General features: G+C 38.6%; 2 protein-coding genes across 2 annotated transcripts in view; one reads left to right on the top strand and one right to left on the bottom strand.

Annotated features, from left to right (window-relative positions):
• Window positions 1-2,491: 2,491 nt before the first annotated feature.
• On the bottom strand, window positions 2,492-4,159 carry UTP3 (UTP3 small subunit processome component). Its single transcript, XM_030877802.2, has one exon. The coding sequence runs from the start codon at window positions 3,973-3,975 to the stop codon at window positions 2,560-2,562; it is 1,416 nt and encodes a 471-aa protein (XP_030733662.1). The 5' UTR covers window positions 3,976-4,159; the 3' UTR covers window positions 2,492-2,559.
• A 120-nt stretch (window positions 4,160-4,279) lies between these two features.
• JCHAIN (joining chain of multimeric IgA and IgM) overlaps window positions 4,280-16,924 on the top strand; it is a 35,543-nt gene continuing 22,898 nt past the window's right edge. The window contains exon 1 of the mRNA XM_070045579.1: window positions 4,280-5,037. Coding sequence (XP_069901680.1) covers window positions 5,010-5,037 — 28 coding nt within the window. The 5' untranslated portion in view covers window positions 4,280-5,009. The remainder of the gene's footprint in view (window positions 5,038-16,924) is intronic.

The following is a 16,924-nucleotide window of genomic DNA, read 5'->3' as shown; positions in this document are numbered from 1 at the left end:
AAAAAAAAAAAAAAAGCCAAAGCCAACACTTATTAGGTGTTTGCTGTGTAACAGGCATTGTTCTAAGTGCATTACATATATTAATTCACTTTATCCTCATAATAATTCTATGAAGTAGGTACTACTACTACTATCCCCAGTTCAGATGAAAAAACTGAGGAAGAGAGATCAAGTAACTTGCCCCTAGTCACAGGTACTAATTGATGAAACTGGGGTAGGAACCTGGGTGAAGCCTGCTCTTCAAACAGAAAAACTTGAGTTTTCCACCTGTGTGTTTCTCCTTTACTGTCACACTATTACCACTCACAACACTTCTGACACCATGTTTCCCCCACCAAGCAATTCTCTGCAACACCAGCTGGGTGTCCTACAATTTAACCAACTCTGACGACAGTCTACCTGGAGGTAGCGTCAGATCCCACAGGTTAAGGGCTCGGTCCCAAAAGACTGCCCCTACTCCACTTTAGATACCAATCACAAAGTCCAGGTTGTTATCTGTGCTTCTGACCGATGGACTTTAAGTCTGACGTTCCCATAACTCCCACCTTGGGTTTGATTAATTTGCTAGAGTGGCTCACAGAACTCAGGGAAACACTTATGTTTACACTTCACTAAAGAACATGATGAAAAATATAGATGAACAGCTAGATAAAGAAGTACATAGGGTGAAGACTGGGAGGATCCCCAGCACAGGAGCTGCTGTCCCCATGGAGTAGGGTGCATCACCCTCCCAGTATGAGGATGTGTTCACCATCCTGTAAGGTCCCCAAACCCCATAATATCGGGATTTTGTGGAGGCCTCCTCACATAGACATGACCAATTATTAACTCCATCTCTAGCCTCTCTCCCCTCTCTGAAGCACGGGGGTCTGGGGCTGAAAATTCCAAGCTTCTAATCACAGCTTGGTCTTTCTGGTGACCGGCCCCCATCCAGGAGCTCACTTAGAGTCACCTTATTAGAACAAATGCTGTTCCCACTGCTCCTACTACTTAGGAATTTACAAGGGTTTTAGGAGTTCTATGCCAGAAACCAATATATATATATTTTCTATTGTCTCACAGCTCTTAACCACTGTTATATGTATATACCTATACCCAAGGTAGGTATAGTACCATATAGCTGAAGAAAATGAGTCAGAGATCAAGTATAACTCAAAATCAACCTAGTAAGTTAACTCCAAAACCTGTACTTTTTTACTATATCAGAAAAGGAAGTATAGGATATGGCTCTTAAGCCAGAAAGGCTAGGCTGAAATCCTGGTTCTACCACTTAATAGCTATATGACCTTGAGAAAGTTACTTCTCTTTGCCAGTTTCTTCATCCTTAAAATATGGATAATAGAATTTACTACGTAAGAGTTGTGAGGAATAAGGATATAAATAAAATGCTTACAAAAGTACCTTTGCACTCAATATAAACGTTTATTTCTAACTTTCCTTTTTTATTTATAAGAAAATAATCTGGCATGTGCACTACTCTGGCAGCAGTTGTAAGCCAGAAGTTAAAAGAATGAAGGCTCAAATTAAGCCGGCTTGGGTCCAAATCCCAAGCATATGTCCTTTAGGAAGTTAACCTCCGGGAATTTCAGCATCCTCATCTCTGACGGAAGAGAACAGTACCACTGCACAAACTTGTGGTAAATGTTTTAATAATAAATATTAACCACTGACCACCTCTGCATTTCTAGCAGCTAGCACAATGTTTAATGAATAAACAGTGACATAGGTAAGATGTCCTTTGTGCTTTCCTTCACTAGTCCTCTCATTTTCTCCCTGGCATCATCCTAAAAATTTTTAAGTTCACCATCTCATCTTTTCCCTACTGTAAAGACCAGAATAACTATAAAGAAAAATGTAATTTTGTTACCACCTTTAGTTACCACTTACCCAGTAGTAATCATACCAGATTTTCAGCAAGTGTACAAAGAGCACCCACCAGTACAGAAGGGGAAATGGAATTTTTATCTTACCACATTAAGGACTATTAAAAAATATTCACATTTAATGTAATTAAGGCATATCTCTTTCTGTTTTTAACCAAGTTCCTCTTGAGTCCTAAGCTTGTACCACAATAAAATGTACAAAATCCGTAAGTTTACAGTAGACTCATTATTAACAAGTATGCTGCTCGAGAATTATACTTTAGGTAAATGAAATGTCAGAACTACATTATAGCCTGTCTTACAAATAAGATGACTGCCAAAGGTGCATTCTCTTCACTTTATGTGAAAAATTATAAAAGTACTATAAGTTTGATTGTTGCTCCACAACTAGCTGTGGAATTTCCCTAGGCTACTATTTGACAGAATGTTGGAGAACTTTTTTCATCACCATCTCTCTTCCCATGCACCCTCATATTGTTCCCGCAGTTCTTAGTGTGATCTGATTCCAAATTAAAACACAAATAAATTAAGCAGTAACCCAAACAATTTTCCCTATTGACAGACTTTTAAAAATTTACGGTTAGGTATTAAATATTAATACAATCATGTCACCAGTTAAAAATAAAAATTTATTGATCCAAAATTATTGCCAAAAAACTTAAGCTAAGCAAAAACTTTATTTAAGCTTAATGCTCTTTTTAACCCCTGCACGAATGCCAGATAGTTCACCACTATAACGTTGCTCTTCTCTACGAACTTCACGAACCTGGCCTCTTCTGCGAATTTTGGCTCTTCTGAACTTCTCCCGGTGTTTCACTCTGGGATTCCGATCAATCTTCTTTCTCCTAGGTGTAAGCCCCCTATTTTTAGCAATCTGATAAGTAATGGCTCTCTTTGCATTTTGAACTTCAAGAGCCTGTTCTTCAGTACTATCTTCTTTCTTTCTCTTCAATTTTTGTCCGTCTTCTATTTCTTTATAGTATTTCAGTGCAGCTTCATCAAAATCAGAATCATCAGAAAGGTCTGTAACAGCAGAGGCAGCAACAGCAGAAACAGATTTTGGCTTGGCCTTTGTGGATTTTGCTTTTAGATTCAGTTCTGCCTTTCCAACATCATCTTTAAGTGTGAGCAGATGACGAATCTCAGAGGACAGCTTCTGATCCACAAATGACAGCTTGTTGATCAAATTTCGGTAGGTAACAAGCCTTTCTATGACAGGATGTCCATGTGCAGGGACTCTCCTAGCTTTCAGGATCAGATAAAAACTGATGTTGGAGCAGTAGTTCAAATAGAGGTTGTATTTGGTCCTCAGGTATTGGCTTCCTTTTCCAGGTGGAATGATCTTTTGCTCCACCAACTGTAGCAATGGCTCCAGCTCATCCTTCACCTCTGTCAACTTAACTTTCAGGTCATCTATCAGCTCCAAGAGCTCTGGCGATTCCTTTCGCAGCATCTTCAGCTTCTCTCTCACTGAAACTTTCGCCAAATCCTTCACGACCCGTGTCTCAACCTCATTTACCCGAGGTACTGGTTTTGCAAAGGCCTCCACCCAGGTAACTCCAAAATCGTCCTCTTGCAGAGCTTGGGCTAAACGCCGCTGAATGAGCTGTGCCTCCTCTTCCTCCTCTCTTTCCTCTTCCTCTACTTCTTGTTGACTCTGCCGGCCTCGGGACTTGGAACCATAGTCCGTGTCGTAGTAAAGTTTTTTCCTCTGACCCCACGACAAACTGGGATCCACCGAGGCCTCAGCCTCACTCTGCATGGAGCTCCCACCATCATCATCGTCATCCTCCTCATTCCCCGCACTCTCTTCATCTTCATCGTCCTCATCGGCGATATCTAGGGCAAGAACCTCCTCCTCATCGCCATCCTCCTCCTCGGCCCCACTCTCCACTTCGCTCCACCCCTTAGCCAAGGCAGCCCGAGATCGGGCCTCATGGAAATCATCTACCTTATCTTGGTAGTAGCTGGAGTCCGCTGGTGAGGGAGGAGATTCCAAATTGTCATCATTTTCGTCCGCTGGGTCGCGACCTGCCTTAGCTCGCACAGCTGCCCACTTGGCCGCTCCGCGCCGCCGGGATCGCCCCACCATAGCTCGCAGTGTCACCTTCTACAGCGACGTCTGGCTTTCGGTCACCTCTGACTTCCGCGCACGAGCCACGCGCTCCAGCAACAAGCCTCTATAACAGCTACGCGCTCTCTTACCATGCGCGTCTGCGGGCACTCCAGTAGGATGCAGGAGTTTCCACCTCCTTCCGGCCCCCAGGATGCTCTCTGTGTGGCGTTTGAACCAGGACTTCCGGTTGGTCCTTCAGGCCTTTCCGTGTAGGAACAATAGGTATAGGAAGTTCAGTTCCGTAGAGCCCTTTAACCCAGTTCTTGCTCTCGCGAGGCTGGGCGTCGCTAGGGGGATGGCCTGGTGAACCGCGAGGTGATGTCGCGGTAACCATTGGAGGGCGCTTTACCTCCACGCCTAGGAGAGGTCCCGGGGCGGTGCGGTGAGTTGTCCTGCTTCTGTACCGGTTGTCACCGGCCTGGAGCCGAGTCCAAGTGTAGAAGATTTCTTTGTTTACTGGAATTGTTTTATCTTCTCTGCCTATCCGTCTGGAAGTTAATCAGGTTATTGTTGTCTCAGCAACGTCCAAATATGACATTTCTGGGCCCCGTAGCCTGAGGCGGCAGCGGCGCCACTGCGCTCTGGAATCCTGGCGCGGGCGTCCGGGAAAGCGCAGGCCGGGCCGCCGGGCGGGTGGTAGCCCGCCTTCAGCTCCCTTTCCGCAGGGCTCGGCGACTTCATGGGATTTGTGTCCCTGAGGAGTTTCTGAGGGGTGACGGTGGGAAAGCAGAGCCGCGCTCTAGAGTTCGCTTCTTTCCGAGGAGCTCAAGTAGGCTGCAGAAGACACCGCGATTTCTCTGCCTTTTTAGTGGAAGAGGTTCATTCTTCAAGATATTTTGGAAATGGCACATTTTAACTCTCAAGGGCGGACGCTTCATGAATTGTTCAACACTTAATAAGCACAGGGCAGCGTGCTAGGCTTTGGGAGAACAGTGGTGGGCGAAAGCAGACGCTGTTCTGCAGTGGTGGAACTTGTGGTCTAGCTGGGGGCACGTGTTAATCAAGTCATCATGCAAAACGTGCCTGATTATAATTGGGGTGAGTACAGGGAACACTTGTCCTGTGTTACCCAGCTGCTGAAAATACTCAACCTGCCTTTTTACATCGCTTTTTGCACACGCCATCCATCCCCCTTTACTAAACACTAAAGTGTTGAGTACTCCCGCCCAAATACGGGAAATTTCTGCTGTATTGAAGAGACAGTCTAAGCATCACCTCTTTGATCTCGTCTTTAATTCCCTTAGTCTTTTCCTCAGTTCTTCTGTATCACCTAGTAGACCTCAACGAACTATGATATTGCAAGCACGCAATACAGTGTCTGGCACAGAGTAAGTGTTCAATGAAGATTTGTTTAATGAATAAGTATTGAAATTGCAGTATTTGATTATCTGTTTCAGGTGCTCCATAAACGGAGGGAATGAATAATGCATAAGGCTGCGAACATCCTTAAGGGAGATAACCTGAGCTGGAATGGATTTTAGGAGTCATGAATTCCAATTCCAGTATCTTCATTGTATACATGTGGAAACAAAGACTTGGGAAGGTTACATTAGCAAATCGAGCACAGAAACCTGGGGTAGGGCTCCCACACCAGGCCCTCACATTCAGCTGTTATCAGTCCTTTGCTAATTCAATGTGAATGAGTTTCAGACCTTTTCCAGAGCATAGGCTAAGCTGGGTGGATGAAAGAAACCAAGAGCTCAGATGAAAGTGTTTGAAGAGGAGGGTGGTAATAAGGGAAAAATCAGTCAAATTCGTCTTTAGAAGTATTTCTAGGTCTAGAAGTGTGAAAGGACTGCCCTGCAATCTTAGAGTAATTCAGGGTTTAAGTTTTCAGACATTACATATGATAGGTTCATATTCATTATATATGTTAGGTATTATGACACCTTCAGATGTGGGTAGTTGAAAGCTGAACTTTTGATAAGTTGCTAAAATTAATGGCGACATACAAGTTCTTTGCAGAAAGTGCAGTGTCATTAGATTATGAAAAATAGTACAATTTTTTAGAAAAATGGTATTTTGAACTAAATATTTTTAAAGTGTTAAAAGTTATCTTAAGCATTAAAAAACCTTTACAAGATTTTAGGAAATACAATTTAAAGAATAGAAAAGGTGTGGGTAAAAGTCTTATGTTCTGATGGTAAGCCCAGAATTCATTTTTGAATGTAAATTTTAATAGGTTTTGTCATTCAAATATTAACTGCTTATTAATTGTAGCAGAATGCTACATGCTGTAGTAGATCTAAAGGTGAATTAGCCACAGTCTCTTCTAATCAGGTAGAAAAGAAGACATGCATACAGATTATACTAAAATACAAGGCAGTGTGAGGTAAACCCAGTGCTGTGAGAGATCAGAGGTGAGAGATCGTCTCTGGATTTTGTTCTGGAAATGTTGCTTAAAGAATGTTGCATTTAAGCTGAGACTGTGATTAGATCCATGCTTTAAATGTATTAAATTTACATTATATGTAAGCATTAAGTTTTACTTAGGCATGTAAATCTCAATTTTTCTGTTTGTTTTTATTGCTAATTATTTGAGAATTTGTAGTCATACTTAACAAAATGCGTATACTGTTATAGAGAAGGTAGAAAAATATTTTGGATATTTTTAATGGAATGATCACATTCCTCTAATATTATTTGGTTTATACTATACATTACATTTCCTAACTATTTAAAATAAAGTTGCAGTAACCAGTGCATATTCAGAGAGTGTTGTATTCTAACATTCTCAGATCTTTTTGATGAACAGTTCAGAAGTTAGTTCTTCCATTCCAGCAGCTCCCATAGTCTAATCTTCCATAGCCTAATCTTGGAATTATTTGCCATTTGTTGAGGAAATTGTTTTCTTAAAAATTTGTATTGCCGTGACTTACCTGGTGGTCCAGTGGTTGGGACTGATCACTTCCACTGCAGGGGGCGCGGGTTTGATCCCTGTTTGGGGAACTAAGATCCAGCATGCCGCACCGCCAAAAAAAAAAAAAAAAAAATTTATTGCTGGAAAGACAGATTAATGCTTTATTATATTATAAGCCTATGCCAATTAAAAAGAAAAACAGAGTCCCCAGAGAAAATGCACAAATATTAAATAACATTTAACCATTATTTTTGTGGCAACTATAATGTATTATCAACTTGAATCTTTATTACATTATTGTGATGCCTGCTCAGGAGTTAGCACACTACACATAATGAGAGCCAACAGGTTTCTTTTCTTTTTTTTCGTTTTTTTTAGAATACCCTTTTTGCCTTATTCTAAGCCTCTTGTAGGATTTTCTTACTGTAGAGGTGGGGTTCATGAATGACACACTAGGTGATATTAGGATACTTTCTTCAGGGCATGAGTTCAAGTTGTTTAAGATATTCTACCGCCAGATTAGCTTAAACTGATCTCAGTTTCTTCTGGACTTGCAGCAATAATAATAGCTAACATTGAGAGTAGTTATTATGTTCCAGTACTGTTATAAGCTCTTGACATTTAACCCTATGAGGAAGTACTATGATAATCTCTAATTTAGGAAACTGAGGCACATGGAGTTTAAACGAGGTCTTAAGACTGGTAAATGGTAGAACTAGATTTGAACCCAGACAGTCTGGCTTTGGAATTCACACTGTACTATAGCTAACTACTGTACTATATTGGCTTTCAAATATTCCCTTAATAGGTCTTTTCATTTCCAGTCTCTGCTATACATTTGATTCAGCATCATCAGGTAAATCTTCCTAGAATACCATTTCCCTCATCCCACACCCTTGCTCAAAATGCTTCAATGACTCTCCATTACTGTCAAGATAAAGTTCACAACATACATGGCCCTCGCACAGTTTTGCCTCAAAGCAACCTTTCTCGCCATACCTTTCATTACCTCCCTACTAAAATCTTCCATTCTAACTTAAATGCTCTACCACTCTTTATTCCCCAGACGTTGCTTTGCGATTTCCTCCTCTGTTTCTTTGCTCATCTTTTCAGTGTTCTCATACTTCCTTATGTAAAAAAGTTGCAAATCACTACAGACATCTTTTTGGTTAAATTCTCACACAGGTCCATAATGGGACCTGTATGAGGCTGTTTGAAAAGCTATTATTGATAGCAGGGTGTTGGAGACAACCTGGATGTCCATCCCTGGAAGATCAGATCAATAAATGTCATGGGTGAACAGCATGGAATTTAGGAGCATAAAGTGACCATACAGCTTAGTTTGCTTAGTACAGTCTTGTTGAACTTGTTATTCTAGTGTAATTATTAATAGCAACCCTTTTACTTTTATGATTTAGATGATAAAGTATATGGTCATCTTAACTATGCAATAATTGGAAAGTGGATTATATATCCACATATCAACATGAATGGATCTTAAAAGCAATGTGCTTAAGAACAAAAGTAAAAAAAATGAGATATGTAATACAATGTGTACAACAATACAGCAGCACACATTTTGTAAGAACATATACAAACAAAATAATGTGCATTAACTACAAAAGAACAGTTGCTTATGGAGGAGCAAAGAATGGGATGAGGCTTGGAGATTAGAGGAAATAGGAGAGGTATCAATACTTTCCATGGACCAATAATGATAATGTGCCAGGAACTGAGGAGAATGATTAACTGTTTGCATCTGAGGTTCAATTAAAAATAAGGAAAACAAAACAAAAAACAAAACAAATAAGCAGACAAAAAATGACCATATACGTCTCTAACTTAAAGTCCTTTAAAAGCTTCCCAACATCTATAGGATCAAGTTTATATTCCTTATGACCTGACTCCTGCATACAGCTTAAGCTTTACCTCCTACCACACTCTCACTGCTACTATGTACGGCATAGCCTTGTATATGTACACAACATATGTACAATAGATGTATATATTAGGCTAAGAGCTAAAGCCTTTATTGTGTAGCAACTGAGGGCTGACTAGAAAAAAAATTTATGTGGGTTGTGTTTCAAAAAGCTTCACCATCAAAACTACAGTTATCATTGTATCAATAATTAATATAAAAATAATTGTATCTACCAGGTTCCTCCTTAACCTGGTACAGGCTATGCTTTTTCTTGCTGCCTTTCCTTTACACATGTTGTTTTCTTCTATGCTTTCTAGAGAATTCTTACTCATCATTTAAGGCTAGTTTTTTTTTTTTTGGCCACGTGGGAGCTTAATTTCCTGAAGAGGGATCCATCCCGTGTCCCCTGAATTGGAACCTCGGAGTCTTAACCATTGGACCACCAGGGAATTCCAAAACTAATTTTAAATGTCACCTTAAAAGCCTTTCCTTGTCTCCTCAGACAGGATGAAGAACTTCCTCTTTTGCATTTCCATGCTTCAGATCTCTATTTATACTTACTGCTTTCCCTCCATTAAGTGTATAAGCCCCATTAAGGCTGGATCCAAGCTGTTATTTTTTAAATCCCTAGAATCTAGGCCAGTATTTGAGAAAATATGTTTCTAAACGCAGTGTCAGCATACAAAATAGTAGCCTTTAACAATGAATTGCAATGTCTTTTGTACTGCTCTGGTCATCAGCACAGGTTTGTTTTTTGTTTTTTTTTTAAGTAACATTTAAAAACTGAAATATTTGATATATGGCTTTTGTGAACTTAAGCTAATAATTAAATGTGTATTTGCCTTTCATCCCAGTGTCACAGACTAGGTTATGATGACTGAATTTGTCAAAGAGGTAGTGTTTTTTTTTTGTTTAATGTTCAGAAGAAGTAATAATAGTTAAAATAATTTGATATGAGAGTAATAATGGGAAGATGTATTCTTGGTGTTAAAAGTGATCAACCTATTTAGATAATTTAATATACCTCACGGAAACTCCTTGAACTACTTTTAGGTACAAAAAAAGAAGGATTATTTTTAGGTGTAAGAAAGAAAATAGAAAAGATGAAGCATAGTTGCCATCTGCTTTCATTTCTGTCAGAAACCACTTACTCTGAAACCAGTAAGTTATTGATTCTTTTTGCAACTAGGGTGTGTATCTATTTAAAGACACAAAAATCCTAAACGTGATTTGGAAGTAAAATATAGAACTTATACTGAAGTATGAGATAAGCATATGAACCCTTGTAAGCTTTTAATTAAAAATGACTAGGTTTGGTAGTTTTAATTACAAAATGAAGAATTTAATGAAATTGTGACACTACTTTCTCTTCCAAACTCTAATTCAACTAAATACTGCACAATTACTTTCTAAACATTATTTTAACCCCTTTTTGTTTTTTCTTGTCATGAGGAACCTTGTAGATACAATTATACATATAACTGTTGATTCAGTGATAATTGTACTTTGATGGTGAAGGTCTTTTGAAACAGTTCACGTAATTTTTTTCTCTTTAGTCATCCCTCATTCTCTACAGTATAAAGCCCTCTTATCCTAATATTCATGGCCTGCCTATATCTGGCCCCAACTTATTTTTCTAGCTGCTGTCCTACTACTTTCATTGAGGAACTCTACATTGTAGTTAAAACTAAAATGCACATTGTTCTTTTTCTCTTTTTAAGATTTCCTTCCCTTGGCCTTTGCTTATGCTGCCCCACATCTCAATTCTTAGATGGCCTTCAAGGCCCAGCTAAAATCATATCTTCTCAAGGCTGTATTCTCTGATATGTTTCCTTCCTTTGGCATCTAATAGCCCTTTAACTCTTCCTATGTTAGGATTTTTTTTTTAAATGGAAGTATAGTTGACTTACATTATTGTGTTAGTTTCATGTATACAGCAAAGTGATTCAGTTATTTTTTTCAGATTATATTCCATTATATGTTAGTACAAGATATTGAATATAATTCCTTGTACCATGCAGTAAATCCTTATTGCTTATCTCTTTTATTTATAGTCGTTTGTATCTGTTAATCCCATACTACTAATTTGTCCCTCTCTCCCTCTCCCCTTTGGTAACCATAAGCTTGCTTTCTATGTCTGTGAGTCTGTTTCTGTTTTGTATATAGATTCATTTGTATTATTTTTTAGATTCTACATACAAGTGATGTCATATAGTATTTGTATGTCTCTGACTCACTTCACTACGTGTAACATTCTCTAGGTCCATCCATGTTGCTGCAAATGGGAATATTTCATTCTTTTTTATGGCTGCATACTATTCCACTGTGGGTGTGTCTACACACACACACCACACCACACCACACCACACACCACATCTTCTTAAGCCAGTTGTCTGCTGATGGGCACTTGGGTTGTTTCCGTGTCTTGGCTATTGTTAAGTAGTGCTGGTATGAACATTGGGGTGCATGTATCTTTTCAAATTAGAGTGTTCATCTTTTCTGGGTATATACCCAGGAGTGGGATTGCTGGATCAAATGGTAGCTCTATTTTTAGTTTTTTTAGGAACCTCCATACTGTTTTCCATGGTGGCTACCCCAATTTACATTCCTACCTACAGTGTTCCCTTTTCTCCACACCCTCTCCAGCATTTATTTGTAAACTTTTTGATGGTAGCCATTCTGACTGGTGTGAGGTGACACCTAATTGTGGTTTTGATTTGCATTTCTCTAATAATTAGCGATGTTGAGAATCCTTTCATATGCCTGTTGGCCATCTGTATGAATTCTTTGGAAAAATGTGTATGTAGGTCCTATTTTGGGATTTTAAAACATTTTCCCCATTGTGTTGAGACTATTTATATACTTGTTTTATATTTTCTGCCAGATATATCACCATTCATCTCTGTAACCTTTATAATATCTGATACAGTTACATAGTAAGTACCGATAAATAGCTAATCAAATAATGAGAGTTAAATCGAGTTCTCTTAAATTTCAATAAGGTATTAGAAGTTAGTAAAAATAACTTAAAAATATAATGAGTCTGAAAATGTGACTGATCTATATCTATTTTTTTTTTTTTTTTTTTTTTGCGGTACGCGGGCCTCTCACTGTTGTGGCCTCTCCCGTTGCGGAGCACAGGCTCCGGACGCGTAGGCTCAGCGCCCATGGGTCACGAGCCCAGCCGCTCCGCGGTATGTGGGATCTTCCCGGACCGGGGCACGAACCCGCGTCCCCTGCATCGGCAGGCGGACTCTAAACCACTGCACCACCAGGGAAGCCCTATATCTATTTTTGATATTAAGGGATAACTTAGACTTTATGCTAGGAGCAAAGGGGAACCATTGGGGGGTTTTAAACAGCACAAGATTAGAGGATTGGCGGGAAGAGGTAAGATTATAGAGAGGAAGTTAGTGTGAGGCTGTTACAGTCATCTAGGTGAAGAATTTTAGTGTCTAAACTAGGGCCCTGGAAACAAAAATATAAGAAGTACACAGATTAACAGCTATTTAAGCGATGGTATTACAGGACTCAGTGTCTGATTAAGGATGAGGAGGTGAGGAGTTAAAGTGACTCACAGGTTTTCTTGGACAACTGAGTGGATGATGGTACACTCCACTAAGAAAACTCAGGAGGAAAGAGGTTAGCAGGGGTGAGGAAACAGAAAAATAAGTTTTGGACATTGTGCCTTTGAGGTGTCTGTGAAGGGGTTTAAGTGTCTAATCTCTTCTAGACAGTAGGATATATGGTTCTGAAGCTTGGGGGGAGAATATGAACTAGAGCAAGAGATTTGGGTGTCTTCCACATTTAGCTGGAACATGAGACTATATTTGCTATTTAACTAAAAAACAAAATATGGTTTGGAGTTGTTTTTACGTAAGTAGCTAGCATGCATGAATTAGTCGAACAGAAGGGATATACTACCTGCCTGCCACTACAGTTATAAGACTATCATCAAGTGTGAAATTTAAAAGGTTTGGATTAATAAATGAGCTACATGCAATTAAGTATGTAATTTTAAACCTATTCAAGTTTAAGACCTCTAAACTTACCCTGTAAAACTAAGCCATGAAAAATTACTAAAAACAACAATAACAAAAAATACATCTGAATAAAGCTTTCATGTGTGCTCATCTCTCATTTTTATCATGTTCAGAAGTTTTAGTCCCTGTCTGGGCTTTCTCTACTTGCTGTTGTCAATAACATTGAATATTTGGGGAGATACTAATTACATATCAGGCACTCTACTAGGTGTCTTAAGTATATTATCATATTTAATTCTCACAATATATCTATGATGAGGGTACCATTATTATCCTCTTTTCACAGATGAGGCTCAGAGATGTGAAGTAATTTGCCTGAGGTTATATAACTGGTTGTTAAACCCAAGTCTGTCTCAATCTGAAGTTATTTTTTTAAAACTATTTTATTATACTGTCTCTTAGTCTACATTTTATCACAATGAAAAACTTATGCCCAGAGACATATGCATTTCTGTTTCAATACGTACTGAAAAAACTTGAACCCTCAGATTTATAGACTAAGATTACTCAGAGATATGGTATCAATTTCAGCCAATATAATGGCAGAAAAATAGGAGAATCAGGAGGCATCAGCCATATTGCATCTCTCCAGTTTTATTTTAGGGCCTGGGAAAGCATGAATTGAGTAGATTTGTTCAGAGTACAGGCAAATATAGTCATAAAGTATAATTAGAGGATATCATTCAGAGATTGATCTATTGTTCCTTCATTGATTATTTTTGGGCAGGTTTATTCTGTGTTGTTTTTTTTCTTCTATGATTTTGGTAAAATTGTTTATTCACTATAAATTACTTTGTTTACTTCAACTTATTTTTGTTTACACTGATTGCCGTATCAGAGCATTACTTCACGTTGTGATTACTAACTGTACAATTAATGTTCTATTATGCAATATTTAAAGTAACAGTGAACACATTACTTGTTTCCTTTCATATAAGTATAAATCACTGATAATATTGTGATGTTATATTTAAAATTTGTTTCATGTTGCTAAAGAGCTGAATTGAATGAAGATATTTAATAATCAAGTATAATATAGTTATCTATACAAAATCATTACTCTACAACCATATCGTACAATAATGCTAAGTTTACATCCATGTAAACTATTTTAATTTTGCACAGCACACAGCACTGTAGTAGGTGCTTAAGGGTAAGTGTGTTGAAACATATGAAATATATAGTCTCTGGACTCATACTGCCGTACTGAACTTTCATTTCCTTCAATAGTCATGTTTTCTCTCAACTCCAAATTGTCAGTGTTTTATTTATTCCTAGACCATAGTCCTCCCATTTTTGCCCTACTTCTACTCATCTTTCAATCTCAGCGTAGATATTGCTTCCTCTGGGAACCTTTCCTTGACCCTGCCTACCTCTCTCCCAACATCTGTGCTCCTATCGCACTTTGTAGTTGTCATCATGTAAACCCATTTGATCAAGGGTCTTACCTATTTTGTTCACTTGTATCCCTGCCACATAGAGTTGATGCCAATAGATACTTGAGAGAAAGAAAAAATGAATGAATGATCATTTGAATTAAGGACCAGGTAAGCAGCATTGGTCTTGCAGGCCATATATACACATTTGCTATAATGGCAACTTTATTTCAGTATCATAAAGAGAAAATAAATTTAAAATTTATTTTTAAATTTTTAAAATAAAAATATGTGGTTGCCTCCAATTATATGAGGAAATTATGAGCCAAAAAGATAGCTATATTAATTTCCTATTGCTGCTGTAATAAACATTGGTGCTATAAAAAAATTAGCCGGGAATAATCAATTATTGCACATATTTTGGGCCAAAGCAACTTATTTGAAACTCTGAGAGAAATACAAAAGAATTATATAATAGTCTTGAAAGAATGCATGAGATATTTAAAAAAATTTCTTTGGATATTCCTCACTATGGATTTATGCTTTCTCCTTGTTATTGGGGAAAACAGACTTAGTATGGCACTTAAATATGATGTAAAAACTGAGTAAAAGAGTTAGGAACAAGAAAAATTTTATTTTCTTAACCATTTTCCTAACTGAGTCTTTATAATTCCGTTTTGGTACTTCCTTATATCCTTTTAATGGGGTGTCAATTGCTACTGCTCTTTATGAACCCCCCTCTGCATCTAGAAAGTGTTTATTTATTTTTACTTTTTTTAAACATCTTTATTGGAGTATAATTGCTTTACAATGTGTGTTAGTTTCTGCTGTATAACAAAGTGAATCAGCTATGCCTCTCCGCTGCGGAGCACAGGCTCCAGATGCGCAGGCTTAGCGGCCATGGCTCACGGGCCCAGCCGCTCCGCGGCATGTGGGATCTTCCCGGACGGGGCACGAACCCGCGTCCCCTGCATTGGCAGGCAGACTCTCAACCACTGCGCCACCAGGGAAGCCCTCCCCTCCCTCTTGTGTCTCCCTCCCACCCTCCCTATCCCACCCTTCTAGGTGGTCACAAAGCACCGAGCTGATCTCCCTGTGCTATGCGGCTGCTTCCCGCTAGCTATCTATTTTACATTTGGTAGTGTATATATGTCCATGCCACTCTCTCACTTCTTGCCCGCTTACCCTTCCCCCTCTCCCATTCCCACGTCCATTCTCTACGTCTGCGTCTTTATTCCTGTCCTGCCCCTAGGTTCATCAGAACTGTTTTATTTTTAGATTCCATATATATGTGTCAGCATATGGTATTTGTTTTTCTCTTTCTGACTTACTTCACTCTGTATGACAGACTCTAGGTCCATCCACCTCACTACAAATAACTCAATTTCGTTTCTTTCTTTTTATGGCTAAGTAATATTCCATTGTCTATATATATATATGTGCCACATTTTCTCTATCCGTTTATCTGTCAGTGGACACTTAGGTTGCTTGCATACCCTGGCTATTGTAAATAGTACTGCAATGAACATTGTGGTACATGACTCTTTTAAAAAAATATTTTTTTTGAATTTGATTTATTTTTTTATACAGCAGGTTCTTATTAGTTATCCATTTTATACATATTAATGTATATATGTCAATCCCAATCTCTCAATTCATCACACCACCACCCGCCACTTTCCCCCCTTGGTGTCCATACGTTTGTTCTCTTCATCTGTGTCTCAATTTCTGCCCTGCAAACCGATTCATCTGTACCATTTTTCTAGGTTCCACATATATGCGTTAATATACGATATTTGTTTTTCTCTTTCTGACTTACTTCACTCTGTATGACAGTCTCTAGATCCATCCACATCTCTACAAATGAACCAATTGTGTTCCTTTTTATGGCTGAGTAATATTCCATCGTATATACGTACCACAACTTCTTTATCCATTCGTCTGTCAATGGACATTTAGGTTGCTTCCATGTCCTGACTATTGTAAATAGTGCTGCAGTGAACATTGGGGTGCATGTGTGTTTTTGAATTACGGTTTTCTCTGGGCATATGCCCAGTAGTGGGATTGCTGGGTCATATGGTAATTCGATTTTTAGTTTTTTAAGGAACCTCCATACCGTTCTCCATAGTGGCTGTATCAATTTACATTCCCACCAACAGTGCAAGAAGGTTCCCTTTTCTCCACACCCTCTTCAGCATTTCTTGTTTGTACATTTTCTGATGATGCCCATTCTAACTGGTGTGAGGTGATACCTCATTGTAGTTTTGATTTCCATTTCTCTAATAATTAGTGATGTTGAGCAGCTTTCCATGTGCTTCTTGGCCACCTGTATGTCTTCTTTGGTAAATGACTCTTTTTGAACTGTTGTTTTCTCAGGGTATATGCCAGGAGTGGGATTGCTGGGTCATATGGTAGTTCTAGTTTTTAGTTTTTAAAGGAACCTTTATACTGTTCTCTATAGTGGCTGTATCAATTTACATTCCCACCAGCAGTGCAAGAGGGTTCCCTTTTCTCCACACCCTCTCCAGCATTTATTGTTTGTAGATTTTTTGATGATGGCCATTCTGACCGGTGTAAGGTGATACCTCATTGTAGTTTTGATTTTCATTTCTCTAATGATTAGCGATGTTGAGCATCCTTTTATGTGTTTGTTGGCAATCTGTATATCTTCTTTGGAGAAATGTCTATTTAGGTCTTCTGCCCATTTTTGGATTGGCTTGTTTTT

Source organism: Globicephala melas, chromosome 5, assembly GCF_963455315.2.
Source record: "Globicephala melas chromosome 5, mGloMel1.2, whole genome shotgun sequence".
NCBI lineage: Eukaryota > Metazoa > Chordata > Mammalia > Artiodactyla > Delphinidae > Globicephala > Globicephala melas.
Note: the sequence above shows the minus strand (reverse complement) of the source record. Positions and strands in the feature narration are given on the sequence as shown.